The following is a 21,401-nucleotide window of genomic DNA, read 5'->3' as shown; positions in this document are numbered from 1 at the left end:
GGACGAGCATGCGCTTTGTGGTTTCCCGGTAACATTTTTTGGTCCTACTAACTTCCAGAGAGAGGGAAACAGAAAAGGGAACGGCTGCTTATAGCTGCTATAATCGAAGTGATAACAGGAACTAACTTGCTTTACGGTCATTCCGCGACGTTAAACGTAACTATAAATGGATAAAGGTTAAGCTTTGTCGTTCATGAATAAAATGACTGTAGTATAAGAGGAATAAAACACTTCAGGAAATGTTATTGTAGGAAAAGAATCAACTTTGGTGTGGTAACAGTAACACAGCAAAATGAAAAATAAGATGTACACCTCTTTACTGTTCTAATTCATGTTCATTTAACTCATCTTAACCTGACATATTTCATTAAGTAGTGCTTCTTTACACGCTTTCACTCACAGCTGCTTATAGGCTGTATAGAAATAATGCTATTTTAGAGTATTTAATGCCGTAGATTTGTCTAGACGGCATTCCGTGGTTTTTTTTTTCCACCTGTTTAGCCTGCCTTTTCATGGCATTGTGAAACCGGGGTACAGGAAGTAACAAGACAATCACATTATTCATTAATCCCAGGACTGGATCGCTTTCACACATTCACACATGATTTTGTGGCCCTCTGATTTTATTTCAATTGAAACTCCGAGCCATTTCCAGACCTTTTCACACTCCAGAATGTTAATGCAAAAAGACCCGGGCAACGAAAATAAAGCGCAAGTGTGACAAAACCCTAAGAGGCACCCAGAAGGTCTGTGAAACTTCAGGGCAAGCTTCGAGGCACAGTTTTATCTCCTCCAGTTTTAGCCTGCTGCTCGTCATAATCTACTCCTACTTTTCCGCTACACTGATTTCACATCCAGATGAAAATGGCTACAGTTAATCACACAACCATCTATTCCAATCGCGCCATTTCTGCAGTCCCGCACATCTCCGCCGTGACTTCAGCGACGGCGACGCTGCGGCCCGCCGCTGCGCTCGGTGTGCACGTGTCATATGTTATGGGGACGGTGGTGGGATGAAAGCAGACGGAGGGCGAGACGGAAAAGAGCAAAAGACACCACAGGGGAACATGGCTAATCACGCAGCAGGATTCTGCACTCAGCTCAGAACAGAGCACGGAGGGGAGCAGAGGATCGAGCACTGTGACGTTCAGCACACCAGGGGCACAGAACACACCTGAACCTGAATGTTCAAGCTGCACTCTTGTGTCCGGGGAGTGTGTGGGTCTCGTCAAGATGCGCCCAGTTATAGTCTCTATCATATAAACGTGTAGATATGGCGAGTGTTGTGTTATAATTTGTGCTCCAAGTTCATTTAAAATCCCAAACGTTTGTACTGCTTTGAAATGCTCATCTCTGGAAAACACTGAGCTTTTCTAGAGAAAAATATAAATACGGTCCGCCGTCTGTCAGACATTACAGTACAACGAGGTCCACTACTACTGCCTCTTTTAAAAAACCTGTATAGAATACAAGACAGAAACGCACGAGAATAAAAACAAAGTGGTTATTTTATGTGCTACTTCAAGTAGCAACACCTGTTTACACACATATTCATACATATGCACACACACACACACACACACACATATACTGGAAGCTTGAACAGGTTACATTCGGGGTTTGTCCATATTATTCAACAAGATTGCACTGGGAATAAAATAATATTCCATCTTTTAATATAAAAGCTTGTGTCTCTTACAGGACTAAGCTAAGCTGCATCTGGCTCTTCTGTAATTCACACACATCCCAGCCACAGCTATCAGATGATTGACAGCAGGACTTGTGCAGAAGCAGACACCCTTTCTGCACAGACTAACGAAGACTCAGATGTTCTCGGTATTCTGGGACAGAGCACACAGATAGTACTGGAAGTTTTGAAAAGTTATAGTGAATTTCAAGCCTTTGGGGGGGGAAAAACTATTCAAGTGCAGTTGCAGTCAAAATGATTCGACCCCCAGTGCAAATCAGGTTTATTGTCAAAATGTACAGACTTTCAGCGGTTTGCGATGAACAAATCAAACAAAAGCAGCTGAAATAGTTCAACAGAACGAAAGCTTCAAGTTGTTTCTCTAAATTCAACTGGAAATGCAACGTATAATGATTTCTCCAGTCCACAATGATTCACCCCCTGCATGGCGAGCAGCTTCAGTACTTAGTAGAGTTCTTGTCAGCATTCCTGAGGAATCTTACCCCGTTCCTCATGAGGAACGTCGTCCAGATCAGTAATATTCTTGGGTTTGCGTGCTGCGACCACCTTCTTCAAATCCCACCAGAGATTTTCTATGGGGTTCAAGTCAGGTGACTGTGACGGCCCTGTAGAATCTTCCAGAACTTCTTCTGCAATCAAGCCTTGGTGGAATTTGAGGTATGCTTAGGATCATCGTCCTGTTGGAAGCGCCGATGATGCACAAGCTTCAGCTTCCTCACAGACGGCGTGAGGTTTTCTCCTACGGTTTCCTGATACTTCAGTGAACCCATCTCGCCTTCCACACGCTGCAGGTTTCCAGTGCCGGAGGATGCAAAGCAGCCACAGAGCATCACCGAGCCACCACCATGCTCGACTGTGGACAGAGTGTTCTTTCTTCATTCTGATCTGAACTCTATCCGGGGAACACTGGCTATAAGATGGGAACACACCAGTCCTCCACAGTTTGTTTCATGAGGTGTTCGGATGAAATGAATTTTTTCATGTCGTATCAGGATCAACTAACAATCAGATTCGTATTAGATTTTCTTATGGGAATTTTCTACAAGCGTGCACTTAAACATCGCTGAAAACCTTTTAGACTGTACTGTATCACATTTCATGAAAAGTATGCAAATGATTCTATGAGCTGCCATAGCCTTCAATTAGACGTATTAAATAATTGCATTTCTGATTATTTTCCACACACTATAGTTCGAATTCCTCTAGTGCTTGGACCCCTAACCACCCTAATAAAAACAATAGGATTATGGAGAGTACAGTGAATTTTCCTGGGTTCTCATGGGTTCCCTGCAATTTCCCATGCTTGCATCATGGTATACTGTGCCGAGAATCGTGGCTCTCTGTGAAACCACATGGAATTAATGAGCACGTTGGCTGATTCTCATCACGTTAAATAGTGAGCTTGCCTTAAGGCACAAAGCTCTTTTAGCTATTTAGCCATTTTTTCATTAGCAGAATAGTGAAACCTGCCTCCCCTCTGGCAGCTTAACGCAATCTCACCTGAAGTATTCATAACAGCATCCTAGCTGTTAAGGATGTTAGCAAGAGTAATTAGCGTGGTTAATTGAAGAAGGAGGGGGGTTAGTAATTGAGATGTAACAACAAGAAAAAACAGCAGGATATGGCAGCCTGAGATAAAGATAAAGCTACCCTGCTATCCAAACATTCCCTATGAATGCTTATTCCTTCCTTGACACTGAGGAAGCAGCATTCCCGTTCCTTCCCTGTGACTGAGGAAACAGCATTCCCGTTTCTTCCCTGTGACTTGGAGACAGCATTCCCATTTCTTCCCTGTGACTGAGGAAACAGCATTCCCGTTCGTTCCCTGTGACTGAGGAAACAGCATTCCCGTTCGTGCCCTGTGACATCAGAAAGAGTATTCTCTTTCCTTCTCTGTGACTGAGGAAACAGCATTCCCATTTCTTCCCTGTGACTGAGAAAACAGTATTCATGTTCCTTCCCTGTGACTGAGGAGACAGCATTCCCGTTTCTTCCCTGTGACTGAGGAAACAGCATTCCTGTTCGTTCCCTGTGACATCAGAAAGAGTATTCTCTTTCCTTCTCTGTGACAGAGGAAACAGCATTCCCATTTCTTCCCTGTGACTGAGGAGACAGCATTCCCATTTCTTCCCTGTGACTGAGGAAACAGCATTCCCGTTTCTTCCCTGTGACTTGGAGACAGCATTCCCATTTCTTCCCTGTGACTGAGGAAACAGCATTCCCGTTCGTTCCCTGTGACTGAGGAAACAGCATTCCCGTTCGTGCCCTGTGACATCAGAAAGAGTATTCTCTTTCCTTCTCTGTGACTGAGGAAACAGCATTCCCATTTCTTCCCTGTGACTGAGAAAACAGTATTCATGTTCCTTCCCTGTGCCTGAGGAGACAGCATTCCCGTTTCTTCCCTGTGACTGAGGAAACAGCATTCCTGTTCGTTCCCTGTGACATCAGAAAGAGTATTCTCTTTCCTTCTCTGTGACAGAGGAAACAGCATTCCCATTTCTTCCCTGTGACTGAGGAAACAGCATTCCCATTTCTTCCCTGTGACTGAGGAGACAGCATTCCCATTTCTTCCCTGTGACTGAGGAAACAGCATTCCCGTTTCTTCCCTGTGACTTGGAGACAGCATTCCCATTTCTTCCCTGTGACTGAGGAAACAGCATTCCCGTTCGTTCCCTGTGACTGAGGAAACAGCATTCCCGTTCGTGCCCTGTGACATCAGAAAGAGTATTCTCTTTCCTTCTCTGTGACTGAGGAAACAGCATTCCCATTTCTTCCCTGTGACTGAGAAAACAGTATTCATGTTCCTTCCCTGTGACTGAGGAGACAGCATTCCCGTTTCTTCCCTGTGACTGAGGAAACAGCATTCCTGTTCGTTCCCTGTGACATCAGAAAGAGTATTCTCTTTCCTTCTCTGTGACAGAGGAAACAGCATTCCCATTTCTTCCCTGTGACTGAGGAAACAGCATTCCCATTTCTTCCCTGTGACAGAGGAGACAGCATTCCCATTTCTTCCCTGTGACTGAGGAGACAGCATTCCCATTTCTTCCCTGTGACTGAGGAAACAGCATTCCTGTTCGTTCCCTGTGACATCAGAAAGAGTATTCTCTTTCCTTCCCTGTGACTGAGGAGACAGCATTCCCATTTCTTCCCTGTGACTGAAGAGACAGCATTCCCATTTCTTCCCTGTGACAGAGGAGACAGCATTCCCATTTCTTCCCTGTGACTGAGGAGACAGCATTCCCATTTCTTCCCTGTGACTGAGGAGACAGCATTCCCGTTTCTTCCCTGTGACTGAGGAGACAGCATTCCCATTTTTTCCCTGTGACTGAGGAGACAGCATTCCCATTTCTTCCCTGTGACTGAGGAAACAGCATTCCCGTTCCTTCCCTGTGACTGAGGAAACAGCATTCCTGTTCGTTCCCTGTGACATCAGAAAGAGTATTCTCTTTCCTTCTCTGTGACAGAGGAAACAGCATTCCCATTTCTTCCCTGTGACAGAGGAAACAGCATTCCCATTTCTTCCCTGTAACTTAGGAGACTGCATTCCTATTTCTTCCCTGTGATTGAGGAGCCAGCATTCCCATTTCTTCCCTGTGACTGAGGAGACAGCATTCCCATTTCTTCCCTGTAACTTAGGAGACTGCATTCCTATTTCTTCCCTGTGACAGAGGAAACAGCATTCCCATTTCTTCCCTGTAACTTAGGAGACTGCATTCCTATTTCTTCCCTGTGACTGAAGAGACAGCATTCCCATTTCTTCCCTGTGACTGAGGAGACAGCATTCCCATTCCTTCCCTGTGACGTCAGAAAGCGTATTCTCATTTCTTCCCTGTGACTGAAAAAAACAGCATTCCAGTTTTAGGAATTTTGCTGTCGATACCACCTTCAAACTGCACTTTTTGCTTTTCCCGCTAACGCAGTGGTCAGAGCAAATGTCAGGAAAATTCCCCTGGCTAATAAAATAACTAAAGGGGAAAGGGTGCGTGACGTGAAAGATGCATTTGTTGCTGCTAATGGTTACAGTCATTCCACCTCATGAAAAAGCACGGAGGAGCGTTTGCCTCGTTGTTTTCTTACTGACTGAAGGACAAAAAAAATAGGCATCCATCCACTGATCTATGCTAGTGTTTTAGCCTGTGTGGTTCGAATTCTGTTTTCTTTCCTGTCTGCTAGGATTTTCTTGGTAGCGACGTTGGCATGCTGCGTATGTGTCGAGATTTACGGCACAACTGTGTTTGATGAGCAAAAGCGTGATGGAGAGACACGAGCTGCTCTGACAACTGCGACTTCCTCCCACGCAGTCAACTGCTTTCCAAACGAGGAACAAAATGTGCCTTTTTCAGCCTCTCTTAAACACATGCTGCTTTTTCGGCTCGGGTTAAAACGGGTCAAGAGAGCTACAGCCCTAATAGCTATTACACGGCTTTCATCCATTTTATTCAAGAAACGTCCGATTATTACGCAACACGTAATTTCCACGTTGACATCTGACATTTGTTTTTTTTGTCTCTTTTAAACACGCTACTCCGTATTTTCCTTTTTCTGTCACGTATTGAAACGAATGCACATAAATAAACCCTATCAGAGTCGAGAGACACACTGAGAAACACAGTCAGGATTTAAAAGCCTCGATCAATTAAAAAAAAACGAGAAACAGAAACGCTTTTCACACTTTCCTCCCCCAGCTGAGAGTTTACTCATAGAAAATGTGCTCTTTTCATGTTTCTCCTCAACAACACAATGTTTTTCATCCCCATAGGACCTCATAGGGAAAGACATCAGCCACGGGAGGCGAGCAGGAAGTCACGGCGCCTAGACACCCCACCGGACCAGATGTGCCTCACAGCTGTACACGGGCTAATCCAGCTTTTAATGAAAGCCCAAAGGAACAACCTGCGGCAAGCCGGGGAAGAGAGGTGGCCTGAAATTAGTCATGAGTCTGCCAGCCAAAACCACATTTGCTCTGACAAGAGATCAGAACAAATGCAGAAATAAAGTGCATCCAGAGCGAAGAAGCGTATCCAGATTAGTTAATTATTTTCCCCGTCATTTCAGTAGGTGAGTCACAGTGCCGGAGGCCAGGTGAAATTCTGGCACCGTTATTAGCTGCTGGTGGATGAAATATACACAAAGAGACACACATATACATGTGTATATGTGCATACACACACACACTCACACAGCAACACTCCCACACACCCCTGTATACCTATTAAAACGTCCATTACGTGAGATCACACAGGAGATGAATGAACGAAATCTTAATCGGCCAATAATCATATTTTAATGATATTTACGTTCTTCCTCGTTATTCTTTAATGACAAAACTCTCTTAAGTGTTATTGCTTGTATGGAATAAGATTAAATGAGCTTCTAGCCATTTTCATGATTATAAATGAAATTACTCCATGTTATTTTGTATGTCAGACCACCGGAGGCCAAAAGAAATATTTGTTTATAAACAAATATTAGAATATTTACAATATTTGTTTCTGTAAAGAATGAAAGGGTGATTTAACGATTGGGGTGCCATTTGTTTTTTTACAGTAATTGTAAATGTGGTATTACATGTAAAAAAAATAAATAAATAAAATTTCCAGTATATTGGTCATGTGCCAATTCCCACCCACTAGTTAGCTCTCTTCTACCATACAACAGCTACCAACCGTGGAGAGTGGAGTCTAACACGTGCTACCTCCGAGGCACGCGAAGTCAGACGAAGACGTCTTTTTAAACTGCTGCTCATGCTGCATCACAGGGCAGTGTAATACACTCGAAGGAACGCACTATCGACCCTCTTCCGAATACATGAGCTCACCGATGCCCACAATTGGCTGGTTTCCCATTGGCTTCTGGCCAGGTATAACTCTGGAGTCACCAGGATGCAAATTTCTCAGGATGACACGGCGAACACTTTTCTGTTCTGCCACTAGGGGTCCCAGGAAAAGACATTTTAAACAACGGTAAAGACAACCTACGCGCACGTTTAAGATAAATACCTTAAACCATTCATGAAATGCATAATGTGGCGGCAAGGGCGCGATCAAATCCGAGCTGTGAATGTGAGACGTGAGAAAGAATCGCGGAGAACGAGTGCGGTAATGGATGAATGGGCGCACCTGTGTTTGGTTAATGAAGCCGTGTGTTTATAGACTTTTGTTTTAGCTGCCGTTCACCTTATGGAAAACAATGGAAATGCTGTTAGCATGTTGAAATGATTTATATATATATTTTTTTTTTAAGTAGGCGTCACCCGCTCCAAATCCTGCCAAATCTACAGCACTTAGAAAACAGCGTTTTTTGCCAGTCACTCACTATAACGGCACGTACCGTGGAAAAACAATGATTACAATACTTCAGAAATCGAATTATTTTGCCACGAAACGCATGAATCCATCTCGTGCCTCTTTCACGAGTCGTCAATTATAGATGATGAGAAATGTACCATGTAGTTTCCCTCAACTCGATTACCTGAACACATTCACCCCTGTGAAATATTTGGAATATTCCACCAGTCGCAAATTCAACAGGAAGTTGCATCGTCCCGATTTCCCGAAGACCATGAGAAGAAAGGTTCTCTCACTCGTTTTTGTTTATTTTAAGTGATACTTTGATATTGGCTGATAAGGCTAACCCTTAGCATGGACGCTAGTTGGTGTATTCGCTAATTCTACCCTAAAAAGCTCAGCACTGTTACTCATTTTCAGGACAAAATGCAGCAAAGAAACTGGGAAATAAAATGGGATAATGTATTATTTAATAGATAAATGCATGTATTTTTAGCTTAAAAAAATAGTTTTTTTAAAAAAAAAGAAAAAAGGGCAGCACTCTAAACTGGGAAGAGAATGTATCAAATTTTTTTCCATAAATATTGCATTTAAAGATCATTTGTACATGTTCCTGTAATATTATATGACTCCACATATTCCTGTCAGTTTTTTTTATTTTTTTTATTAAATTTACTTTCCTGCAATCGTGGAATCGATGTTAATTTGCCGAGGAGATTGCAAAAGCAATCGATGTTATTGATTTTTACATTTTACACAGTCAGCTCTAGAAGTATTGGCACCTCTCCTAAAAATGAGCAGAGATGAATATATATCAAATAAAACACACACAGTAAGTGATATATTGATATCAAATGTAAGAGGACTACTGGATTGTTGTACTTTATTTTAACACTATGGCTTATAAGCATCATGGTTTACTCAGGTGCAATTTCTGCATAATGCCGGTCTCGAAATTATGGGCTGAATCCTCTGCGACTTCAATTCGGAGAATTTTTACGATTACTAATTTAAAATGACATTTTTTCGCAGATGACAACGGGGCGTCAATATTTTTGACATGTTCTTGGAGAAATCCAGTTTCTCCAATTTCTCCAACATTCTGCTTCCCTCAAGTAGTACACGCTTTTTATGATTCCAAAATTTTTGGCACTCCCGCAATTAATATTGGTTGAATATTATTGCTGATTATTGCTGGATATCGTGAGTTTTCAAGGATGACAGTAGCGGTGTCAATTTTGACATGCTTTGGAGAGAAAGGATTAGTAGTTCTAGAAGAAGAATTGTAAGAATTGTATTTGTAAGAGGAAATTTTCTACATTTCGGCATAAATATGACCTGAAACATCATCAGATAAAGTAGATAACGAGAACCCGATTAAACAAATGAGACAAAAATATTATACTTGGTCATTTATTCATGGAGGAAAATGATCCAATATTACATATCTGTTAGTGGCAAAAGTATGTGAACGTTTGCTTTCAGTATGTGGTGTGACGCCCTTGTGCAGCAATGATCGTAACTAAACGTTCGGGGTAACCGTTGATCGGTCCTGCACATCGGCTTGGAGGAATTTCAGCCCGTTCCTCAGTACGGAACAGCTTCAACTCTGGGATGTTGGTGGGTTTCCTCACATGAACTGCTTGCTTCGGGTCCTTCCACAACATTTCTATCGGATTGAGGTCAGGACTTTGACTTGGCCGTTCCAAACCATTACCCATATTCTTCTCACCCATTCTTTGGTAGAACGACTCGTGTGTTCAGGATCGTTGTCTTGCTGCATGACCCACTTTCTCTTGAGATTCAGTTCATGGACAGATGTCCTGACATTTTCCTTTCGAATGCGATGGTATAATTCAGAATTCATTGTTCCATCAATGATGGCGAGTCGTCCCGGTCCAGATGCAGCAAAACAGGCCCAAACCATGATACTACCACCACCATGTTTCACAGACGGGATGAGGTTCTTATGCTGGAATGCAGTGTTCTCCTTTCTGCAAACATAACACTGCTCGTTTAAACCAAGAGTTCTATTTTGGTCTCATCCGTCCATAAAACATTTCCATTAGCCTTCTGGCTCGTCCACTTGATCTTTAGCAAACTGCAGAAGGAGAGCAGTGTTCTTTTTGAGAGCAGTGGCTTTCTCCTTGCGACCCTGCTATGTACACCATTGTTGTTCAGTGTTCTCCTGATGGTGGACTCATGAACGTTAACATTAGCCAATGCGAGAGAGGCCTTTAGTTGCTTAGAAGTTACCCAGGGTTCCTTTTTGCCCCCACAGACTATTACACGTCTTGATCTTGAAGTGATCTTTGTTGGTCTCCACTCCGGTGAAGGGAGCAATGGTCTTGAATTTCCTCCATGTCTACACAGTCTATCAGACTCTGGACTGGTGGAGTCCAAACTCATTAGAGATGGTTTTGTAACCTTTTCCAGCCTGATGAGCATCAATAACTCTTTTTCGGAGGTCCTCAGAAATCTCCTTTGTTCATGCCATGATACACTTCCACAAACACGTATTGTGAAGTTCAGACTCAGATCCTTCTTCTTTAAATAAAACAAAGCGCTCACTCGCACCTGATCGTCATCCCATTGAATGAAAACACCTGACTCTAATATCACCTTCAAATTAACGGCTAATCCTAGGAGTTCACTTACTTTTACCGCTCACAGATATGTAACACTGGATCATTTTCCTCAATAAATAAATAACCAAGTAGGCCTATAATATTTCATCTCGTTTGTTTAATTAGGTTCCCTTCGTCTACTTTTAGGACTTGTGTATAAATCTGATGATGTTTTAGGCCATATTTATGCAGCTATATAGAACATTCTAAAGGGTTCACAAACTTTCAAGCAGCACTGTAGTTTCTCCAACTTCTCCGACATTTTGTTTTGTGCAGTTTTTATCTGATTTAAAAATGACTGCCACTCCTACAATTTGGAGAATCCTCTCCCGTAGCCAAATAACAGGGGTGTCAATAATTCTGACATTTTTGAGAGCTATTATTATTTAAATGTTACTACCTGTGTTCAGTTTCTCCAATTTGTCCAACATTTTGTTTTTGCTCAAGCGGTGCAGTTTTCCGCTGCGCAACGCTGGCTTTGAAATTATTGGCACCCCTACCGTTCGTATTTGTCGAATCACAATTTTTTCAGGGTCATCAGCGACTTTGACACGATTTTGGGAGACATTGTTTCACTTAACGAAGAAGTGTTTATTAGAATGAATCACCGGATGGAAATCGAGTCCGTTCGCTGTAACGTTGCCAAGAAGTGTTATTTTGATTTGTGCAGTGGGACTGATGGCACAGCGGAAACGTGTGATATCAAGGCACTGACGTATCGCGCTTCCTCCTCTGGAGGCCGTGTGATGTCTGTAGTTCACAGAACCAGCTGTGAGAGAGAAAAAGCCACAGGGCTGCTAATGAGAAGCTGATAAATATGGAGATTTTCCCGGACAGTCTTGTCTCATCTCATTCTCACTTGTTTTGTGTTGTGCATGTGGGCAGCTCCGGGGCAAACGATTCCTCCATCCCACAAGCAGCACCATATTTATCTGCAGGTTCTCACCTGGTGTGTGTGGCAGAACCAGCTTCGAGCGAGAAGCCCACACACACACACACACACACACACACACACAGCGTAGGAGGCCAATGCCAGAGGGCTTCATTTCAACCTTCATTTTCTACCTTCTGAACTCTGATTCTATTTTAAATAAAGAAGGCATTAAGACAATGCTTTGTGTTGTGATTTAAATCCTTGTTTGGTTTTATCAGCTCAAATGAGAAAAACACCAAATTTACAGCTTCGATAAGTTTGAGTAAACCTCAAACCAAACTAAACTGATGTTCGATTTAGGTACGTATTGAGAATCGAGTTAAGTGCACATAGCGAGGAGTTACCACGCTCGTTCGTATTCATCAATAAGTCATGGCTTCATTCGTTTATGAGCACGATGCACTGTTGGCGCACGATCGGAAAAAATAAAATGCGAAATAACCGGACGCGCTGGATCGAGTGCTATTGTTCGAACCGTCAAGTAATGACAGTGGAAGCCATAGCGTTAAAATAAAACCAGAATTTGCATTGATTATGTGAAAATTACAGCTAGGACTATCCAGGCAGCAATATACTGACAACCCACTAGACTCCAATTCAATTTTGACTTCAATGTTTATCACCTTGTCAATCCGACTGTATATCATCATCATCATCAACATCATCATTACTTTGTTATTTATTTTTTCATTTTAAAATGGTCTCTTGCTTTTATGCCACGTTGTATCGCGTTCGACGGCAAAGAAAAATCAATTGCTTGTGCTTCCAAAATCCTGTCTCGGACACTTCTATTTAAGAAAAATCTCGTAAGCCCTAAGACTCGAGCTGCACGCTTTTGATTTTAATAAGCTGAATGACGCACACAGAAAATCAACTGCATGCGCAGCCTGAATCTGAACACAAGGAACTTTCCTGGCGTACACACTGACGTAAATCGCAGGCTCTAAATAGTCATTGTGAGACCAGCACTTTGATGAACATCTGAATCAAGAGACACAGAAGGAAACGATAATCAGCTACACAGCTCACTGTTTCAGCTCTAATAACCAACCTTCCTAACTGAGACACTAACACAGCCATGCATTCGGTCTGAATTCGGCACTAATACGGATCAGTCTCCTGTGGGAATGAGTGTTGTCAAGGCTGGAAGTCTCTAATAAGCTGGGTTGGCACGGGGACCATCCCGAGTTCCAGCGGCTGGCAAGGTTACGTGCCACATGGGCTGTTGTTAGGACAGAGCCCAGAGGAGAAAAAAACAGGCTTGTGCATGGCCTGTCATCCGATCAGACGGCCCGTTGACGCCTTTACAACCTGTCAGGACGCTCGGGGCTCATCAGCCAACAGCTCTGACAGTGAGAGAAGCAGCACAGCATGCAGTGCAGCAGAGAAACAAACTGCCACGCAAAAATACCAACAGAGCTTCTAGTCGAGTTAACTGGATATTTCCCTCGAGTCCTCTCCTCCAGCTTGATGGGCATATCGGTTGTTTCACTTAATCTTGTTTTGTCAGCAACGAACAGGCCCTATGTTCGCTGCCAAGGAGTTATGAGAAGAGTTCTGGACTGCCCTGATATTCTAACCATTGTTGCAGAAAGGATGGGAAATTCACGACTTTTTGAATAGTGCCTCTTCAACAACTGAACACTATAGTTATGCCTTATATATACTTATATGTCTTGATGGTTAGAACAATGCAATTAATTTTTATGTGACAATCAACCTTATACAACTGAAACGTATTTCAAATTTCATATATATAAAATGTACTTTTATAAACACAGAGATTTACCACCGGAATCAGCGCGGTGCCAATAATTGTCGCACACCTATATTTTAGCAAGATTTTTTTTTTTTTTTTTTGATAAACCCGTGTTGTGTCTTCGCAATTGTCTGATATCCATGAAATCAGAGTATTTTTGTGAATTTTTTAAACAGAAGATCAAAAAGGTTAAACAATTAAAGACAATTTTTCACAGCGTCCTTTGCTCATATTTACCAAGGGTGCCAATATTAGTGGAGAACACTGTATATAATTTCTTCATACAGGAAACGCCTTGAAGCTGTCATTGCAAACAAAGGCTTTTCCACTAAGTATTAAATAAATTTCAGTTAACGTGTTCAACACTTTTTTTCCCGTGTCATTCCACTTTATTACGCATATATCTTTATTTATGGACTTTAATGTTGTGAATTCTTTATATTTCCAGATTTCTTGAGTTAATACTGCTGTATGGTGAAAATTTCATGTGAATAACCTCAGTGGAAATATATTTCCTGAAAAAAATGTTGACTGTATATATATATATATATATATATATATATATATATATGTAGTATGTGTCTTCAGGACTGTTAGCATTTAAGACATTACAAGTGAAGATTCACACGCAGATTGTCACGTTAAACTCCTCTGTCCTGAAGATGTCGCTTTACCTCCGACTGTTTCAAAGCACTGACACCGGAGACTCCTTCCATAAATGTCAAATAAACATCTCCTCACGGAAAGCATCACCCTATTAGCGATTTTATTTTCTGTATTGGACGTTGTCATACTAATCTTGGTGTCGGAGTCTGCATCAAAATGAGCGTAGCATGAATACAGCAACTCCAAGAATTCTAATGACATGCCGGAGACAGGAAATTATCATTTAAATAAAAATAATACAAATATCCAAGAAGTCATGTCTCGCACAACTTCAGTGAGAAAAATTTTTAAAAAGTAGTTAGAGTAGTAATGGCATAACAAATAACAACAATAAGAATCGCCTGAACTTTATAATAAATTCTTTGCGTACTTGCGTGCATGAAAGATCATGCAGAAGAACAGCTTTCTCCTCAAGCCTGTAATTCCACTTTTCTATTTAGATTAAGAACATGTGCTTTTTTTTTTTTTTACATGTGCTAATTACATACACTGATAAATGAATCTACTTGCGACTATTTTACTAATCCTGACTAAATCAGAGTAAATTAGCCGCTTAGTCTTCGAACCAAATTGTACAGGTCTCCTCTGCATCATCCTTCAAGCCCATCACTGAAAAATTCTTATCCGGTTTGAATCGCTCAGGCTCAGACGAGGACGGACGGCGCGGTAAATTCACATTAAGATACGGTATGACGTGAGAAAATCTATTTCTCCACACATTTTTTTGGATCAGCCCTTTCCTGCACACCAGTCAGGATTACCTGTCATAATCCTGGCAGATCTCACCCACAGCTATCAAAGCCTTCAGGTACTCGTTGGGTTGGTACGGGTTGATGTAGTGGAGGGAGCAGCTATTGCGGGGGTCTCCGTTTGATGCCGTGAAATCGATGGCAACCTGGAGGAAGAGACGCATCATCAGACATCCTGTTCACGTTCTGAACATAAAGCGACACGGGAAGGCACTGCCAGGTCCTATTTTAGAGCTCAAGCTCAGTAAATAAGTTCTAATGAGCGAGTGTTGCTGTAGGAAAACTGTCTCTTACGTACGTAATAGAGTCTGTCTCGGAAAGTCCAATTAGTCAGCCGCGACACGGCTTCGGTGCCTTCAGTGAAGCCGTACGAGAAGCAGAACCGCTGCTAATTATACATGAGTAGCATTAAATGTGAAAATGCGACACGGGTGTAGAATTCAAAGCAAGTTCAGATCTGCTTTAAATTGTAAAACGGAAAGACAGCATTTCCAAGTTAATGTTAACCACTCAACTAGTCACATACCATGCAACCCAAATAAAGTAAAGAATAAAACCCTCCATGTCATGCCGGTACAATCAATCAATCTGTTATTCCTCTTACACCACGGCAACTTGCCAACAATTCTCAGAAACGATGAGGTATTAGTAGCGCATTAATATAAGCCTGTGATTTAAAGCTGAACTACTGTCAGTGCTGCTGTTATAGAAACGAATCCAACCAATCAGAATCAAGAATTCAACAACTCCGCAGTAGAAAAGAATATAAATTATTCATTCAAGCGGCTCGGTGGATTCCGAGCCCTATCCTGGGGCAATTTCGAGTTTTTGGGAGGTGCGGGGAAACCGGAGAACCTCAAGGAAACCCACACGGATATACGGAGGACATACAAAACTCTACATGGACAGTGACCTGAGCTAAGGATTGAACCAGGAACCCTGGAGCTGCGGAGCCGTGAGGCGGCAATGTTTTGGCACACCAAAACATAAACGATTTTATATTATATTACCAACTTTCATCCCGCGTGAAAGTCTGCATTAATATGTACTCATTAACATTTGTTCATTAATTTTCCCAACTGTCATCCTCTAGGCGTGGTTGATATTGAGATTCCGTGGACCGGTCGAGATTTTAATTCATTCATGCCGTTGCCTCTAGCAGGACATTTTCGAGCAACAATGACTCACTTTCGCACTCTGGGGAAAACCGAAGGTGCAAGCGAGCCAGCCAGGATGATCTGACAATGTGATATAGCGAGTGTTTAGTCAGTAGAGCAGTTGAATATGATGAGAAAAGTCGATGCAGAACAGGACACGGGGTGCAGAAATATGCATGCATTAGCAAGCAGAGAATGGATTCTTCATTGTTTAGGAACACGCCTGCATTTGCATTTGGCACGGTACTTACTGTAAAGTGTATCTGGCATCCTCCCATTATGTAGTCCAGGAAGGAGTAAACTCTGTGGAGCTGTGAAACAGAGAGCTCAGCGTAAATCTCAGAGCACAGTGACCTGGTGAGATGAACAGCAAAGCAGTCAGATATCAGAGCGGACGCTGGCAATTATTTTACTGCAATGGATTGTATGACTCATGGGTACAATTGACATCTAAATTATGTTGCCTGATACATGATGATCAGTGTTAAACTATATGGGTTAAAAAAAAATTTTTTTTAAAAACTAGCGTCGCAACGAATGATAAACACAACTCAAATTCATTACCATACATTTTGTGTGTCTTAGTTTTCCACTGAGTCTTAAAACATAACAAAATCTGACATTTAACATCATTAGCTCTCTAAGTTTTCACTGGTGCGCAGGGTTGCCAGGTCTCGGCAGAATTTCCACCCTAACTACATTTAAAAAAAAAAAAAAAACCCAGACAAACAGACAGCACACACAGAAAGAAAAAACAACGGGAAAAAGGCGACAGATTGTTTCATGTTTCTCAGACTTTCCATCCGCTACCATGTTTCAAATTGGTCCCAATTTGGTGAACAGGGGGAAACACAGCTCTGCTGGTGTGTTCTGGTGTCTCAAGGGGGCGTGTCTGAAGTCACGCAGCTCTCTGTAGCTCCAACATGTTTTTGAATCCTGCGCTCTTCACTATACAAAGAGAAGTCTCATCTCTCATCATCTGCAACCATGTGGTGGATCTTGAACGTGGATTGAATCAGTCGGGAACTTTTTCAGAAGAAGGAGTGTGGGCTTGATTAAGATTAGATGTTTATTACACTTCACATAATGTAAGCGATATTTTATGACAAATAGCTGACTTTATCACGCAGTCTGTCAAATGTATTGTTTGATACGCAGATCTATCAAATCGAGAGCTTCGTACTGAAATATACAACATGATACAATACGCATGATAGTTTACCCCTTGATCTATCCAAATGGTAAATGGCGCACTTATATAGCGTTTTTATCCAAAGCGCTTTACACTGTGTCTCATTCACCCACACACTCACACACCAATGGTAGCAGAGCTGCCATGCAAGGCGCTAACTTGCCATCGGGAGCAACTCGGGGTTCAGTGCCTTGCCCAAGGACACTTCGGTATGTGGAGGCACGTGGGGAATCGAACCGCCAACCCTACGATTAGTGGACAACCCGCTCTACCACCTGAGCCACAGCCGCCCCGCTTATTATCCGTTTATTATTCGGTAATTATAGTGATAAGAAGTAATAAGAAAGGTGTGGAGTTATGACAGTGAGGAATGTTAAGTCTACAGGCTCCCTCGAGTTTAATACTCTATGGCAACCAAGACAATTATTTTGACCTTATTAAAGTTTTTGGAATGTAATTGCTTTGAGGAAACAAAAGTCCCATGTCCACTGATCCCTGACGTTCATTAAATTAGGACCACACTTTGAGCGTCTATAGTGAGGGTTTAAGGCTAAAATCGCTTAATACAGCACCTCGCTCAAGAGCCGATATCGTCCAAGAATACTGCACTTAAGTCCAAGGTCAGAATCATTTGTAACTGAGAAATGCCTCATACTCCAGGCATATGTATCTCTTGCATAATGTGTCTAGGGTCTGAAAAGTGATGGGCGCATTTTTGTCGTTAAATCCACAGTAGAGCTTGAGACATTTTCTTAGAATTGGGCAGTAGTGGCTAAGGCTCTGGGTGACTGATCAGAAGGTCGGGGGTTCAAGCCCCAGCACCGCCAAGCTGCCACAGTTGGGCCCTTGAGCAATGCTCTAAACCCTCTCAGATCCAGGGGCTGTATCATGGCTGACCCCAACTTTCTAACAAACTGGGATATGCGAAGAATACATGGCGAGGGATCTGAGACCGTTCCTCCATACAGAATCTCTCCAGATCCTTCAAATTTCGAGGTCCACGCTGGTATTCACCCCACAGTTTACCACACAGGTTTTCACCCCACATCCCTTGCCATGTATTCTCCAACCTCACCAAGCATTATAGGAGAAGACTCAGAGCTGTTATCTTGGCAAAGGGAGGTAGCACAAAGTATTGACTAAAAGGTGCCAATAATTGTTGCACACCTATATTTACCAAAGATGTTTTTTGAAAAACCTGTGTTTTGTTTGACAATAAAGACAATTTTTCACAGCCTTCTTTGCTCAAATTTACCAAGGGTGCCAATATTATTGGAGGGCGCCGTATGTGACAAATAAAGCCTTCTTCAAATCGTCTTAAACTTGGATGATGGTCTTGCCAAATATGAACTTGATATCAACAGAGAGTGTGTAAAACGAACGTGTCTTGTCTTTTCGCATCATTCAGGAAGTAGTTCCTTCTTCTAGAAAACAGCCGAATCATTGGTACGATGCATGAATGAAGCCGACTGGAACAAATCCGAGGGAGGTGGATGCAAGTGCAGACAGTCTTTATTAAACACACAACTAAAATAAAAACAAGCAATGAAAGACAACTAAAACAAATGGCTAGGGCAAAATAAAAGCAAGCTACTCACAATACAAACACACCATAATAGTAACAATACATACAAACGGGACGCAAATGGCATAACTTATAGAGGGGAACTAATTAGATGGAACACAAAACAAGTGTGCACAAACACAGGAAGTGATACAGACAATAGAAGAAGAAATTCAAAAATGTGAGTGAGGGTGCCCTCTGGCAGTCTGGGGGAGAATTGTCCATGATGAATGTAACACCAACTAGTTTCAAGGCTTGGCCTTGAAAAGGATTCAATGGTTTTCTGTCTCCATCTTGAAGTTCAATTAAATGCAATTTTAAGTATATAGTAGGGATGTCACGAGAACCGATACCAAGTCGGTACCAACATTCTTAAAACGTGACGGTACTTGTTGTTCTGCAGTAGCATTAGTACCGTTGGTTAAGACAGTACCGAGGTTGCAATTCTTCCGGAACTGAAGGGGGCAGCAAATACGCGTAAGCGTTTTAGTCGGTCCACAAGTGGTAAAGAAGAAGAAGAAGAAGAAGAAGAAGAACGCCTACAAGCACACGGGAAAAACTACAGAAATGGCGACGAGTTTAGCTCCGCCCCGACTCGTTGAGAGGTAGAGAGAGGAAAGCTCGTTGAGAGGAAAGGTAGTATCGGTTGCCGGTGTGCAACCGCTGCTATCGTTCATTTCAAACAAAGCGAGGAAACACCTGGAATTTGGTGAAGCACCTGAAAGACGGGTCCTATATTATGTTTGAGACAGCTGGCATCGTAGCCGTGAAACCAGCTAACGTTATGCTCCATGTAATGTTAGCGATAGACAGTTATTTGTTAATGACGCTAATGCATTGCAATGTTATAAACTACCTCCTAATGGGCCTCCATGCATCGCCATTCAGGCGATGCATTCAGATATATAACGCCATTCAGATATATATATATATATATATATATATATATATATATATATATATATATATATATAATATAACCACACCGTGGTATCAACTTTGGTATCGAGTATCGTGTACTCAGAAAGTGCTAACTGTTTTAACAGGAACTTGACTACGAGTGTCAGAGTCATTTCAGAATTCATTATAGTTTTAACATTCACTTGAGCTCGATCTTGACTTTGACTTTGGACCCCCTTAAGACTCCGTCTCAGCTAGTCCTGGTCTTGGACTTGTCTTAGATTTGACAATGGAGGTCTTTAATACAGTCCCATTCCTCACTGTGCACGCTTTGAATACGGCCCTGTAATGTGTGAATCTGGTTTTTCTTTAGGTTAAATGCAAATAATTCACTTAAAATCACGTTTTCCTTAAAGGAAATTGCAACGTTAATCCGCTTGTTAAGCCTGACGTCACGCGTGGCGTAACGCTCCTTCAGAGGCCAAAAGCGAACAGCAAAAGTTGACATTTAAAGATGATATGCCATGATCTGGCTGAAGTATTTCTAAAAAAAAAAAAAAAGAAGAAAAAACAACGTACAGAACTACTATGACTTTGGACATAGACGAAGATGAAAAACTGAATATGTACCAGCCAGGTTTTGGAGAGATAGTGAAGTTAGGCTAGTTGACATATCCGCCACCCCCTGACTAGCTACAGTCATACCGTTGGGCTAATATAAACACAGCACTGGGAATGTCTTTTAGAAATGTTAAGGTGAGAGAAATGTTAAATTGTTTTCAGTATAGGTGCACATTAGTGTCCGTCAGTGAGGTACTCTACAGCACCTGTGAGTGCCCAGTCGTCTGAGACAAGCGCCATCATATGCCATCATATCATTTGTCAGCTTTAATGATTTGGTTGGAGAAAAAATGTGTCCCGCTCCGACGTGGAATGCGTGCGGAAGAGGGCGAAGACACCAAAAACGGACGAAATTGCAGCCAACGAGTTTCTGAGAGGACACATTTGCAGTTGATGTTAATGTTGTTGCATGGTTTTAATTATTTGCTTAATGTATTGTGGTTTAAAGCCATTCATTTATTAATGTATCGTGTGAAGATGAACAGTGTCTATCAAACGCTGCTAAAATGGTTGGGGCAGTGGTGGCTCCGTGGTTAAGGCTCTGGGTTACTGATCAGAAGGTCAGGGGTTCAAGCACCAGCACTGCCAGGCTGCCATTGTTGGGCCCTTGAGCAAGGCCCTTAACCCTCTCTGCTCCAGGGGGCGCTGTATCACGGCTGATCCCGCGCTCAGTGAAATTGCTCTAAACACAGACAATAATCCAACCTGCTTTAAAACCCAGGTATACAACCGTAGCTGTATAACTGACCAACATTTAAAAAAGGATGGATGGATGGATGGATGCATGTATGGCTGGATGGTTGGTGGGATGGATGAATGTACGTTGGATGTATGTACGTACGTATTGATGGATGGTTGGATGGATGAATGTACGTATGTATGGTTGGATGTATGTATGTACGTATTGATGGATGGTTGGTTGGATGGATGTATTTATGTACATATTGATGGATGGTTGGTTGGATGTACGTACGTATTGGTGGATGGATGGTTGGATGTATGTATGTACGTATTGATGGATGGTTGGTTGGATGGATGTATTTATGTACATATTGATGGATGGTTGGTTGGATGTACGTACGTATTGGTGGATGGATGGTTGGATGTATGTATGTACGTATTGATGGATGGTTGGTTGGATGGATGGTTGGATGTATGTATGTACGTATTGACGGATGAATGTACGTATGGATGGTTGGATGGTTGGATGTATGGATGGATGGTTGGATGGATGAAT

General features: G+C 42.1%; 1 protein-coding gene across 1 annotated transcript in view; it reads right to left on the bottom strand.

Moving 5' to 3' along the window:
- cpne7 (copine VII) overlaps window positions 1–21,401 on the bottom strand; it is a 58,994-nt gene that overhangs the window by 7,481 nt on the left and 30,112 nt on the right. The window contains exons 9-10 of the mRNA XM_053634574.1: window positions 16,139–16,198; window positions 14,743–14,876 (exon numbers count right to left, since the gene is read on the bottom strand). Coding sequence (XP_053490549.1) covers window positions 14,743–14,876; window positions 16,139–16,198 — 194 coding nt within the window. The remainder of the gene's footprint in view (window positions 1–14,742; window positions 14,877–16,138; window positions 16,199–21,401) is intronic.

The sequence above is a fragment of the Ictalurus furcatus genome, chromosome 10 (assembly GCF_023375685.1).
Source record: "Ictalurus furcatus strain D&B chromosome 10, Billie_1.0, whole genome shotgun sequence".
NCBI classification, from domain to species: domain Eukaryota; kingdom Metazoa; phylum Chordata; class Actinopteri; order Siluriformes; family Ictaluridae; genus Ictalurus; species Ictalurus furcatus.
This window is presented reverse-complemented; position numbering and strand designations above follow the sequence as displayed.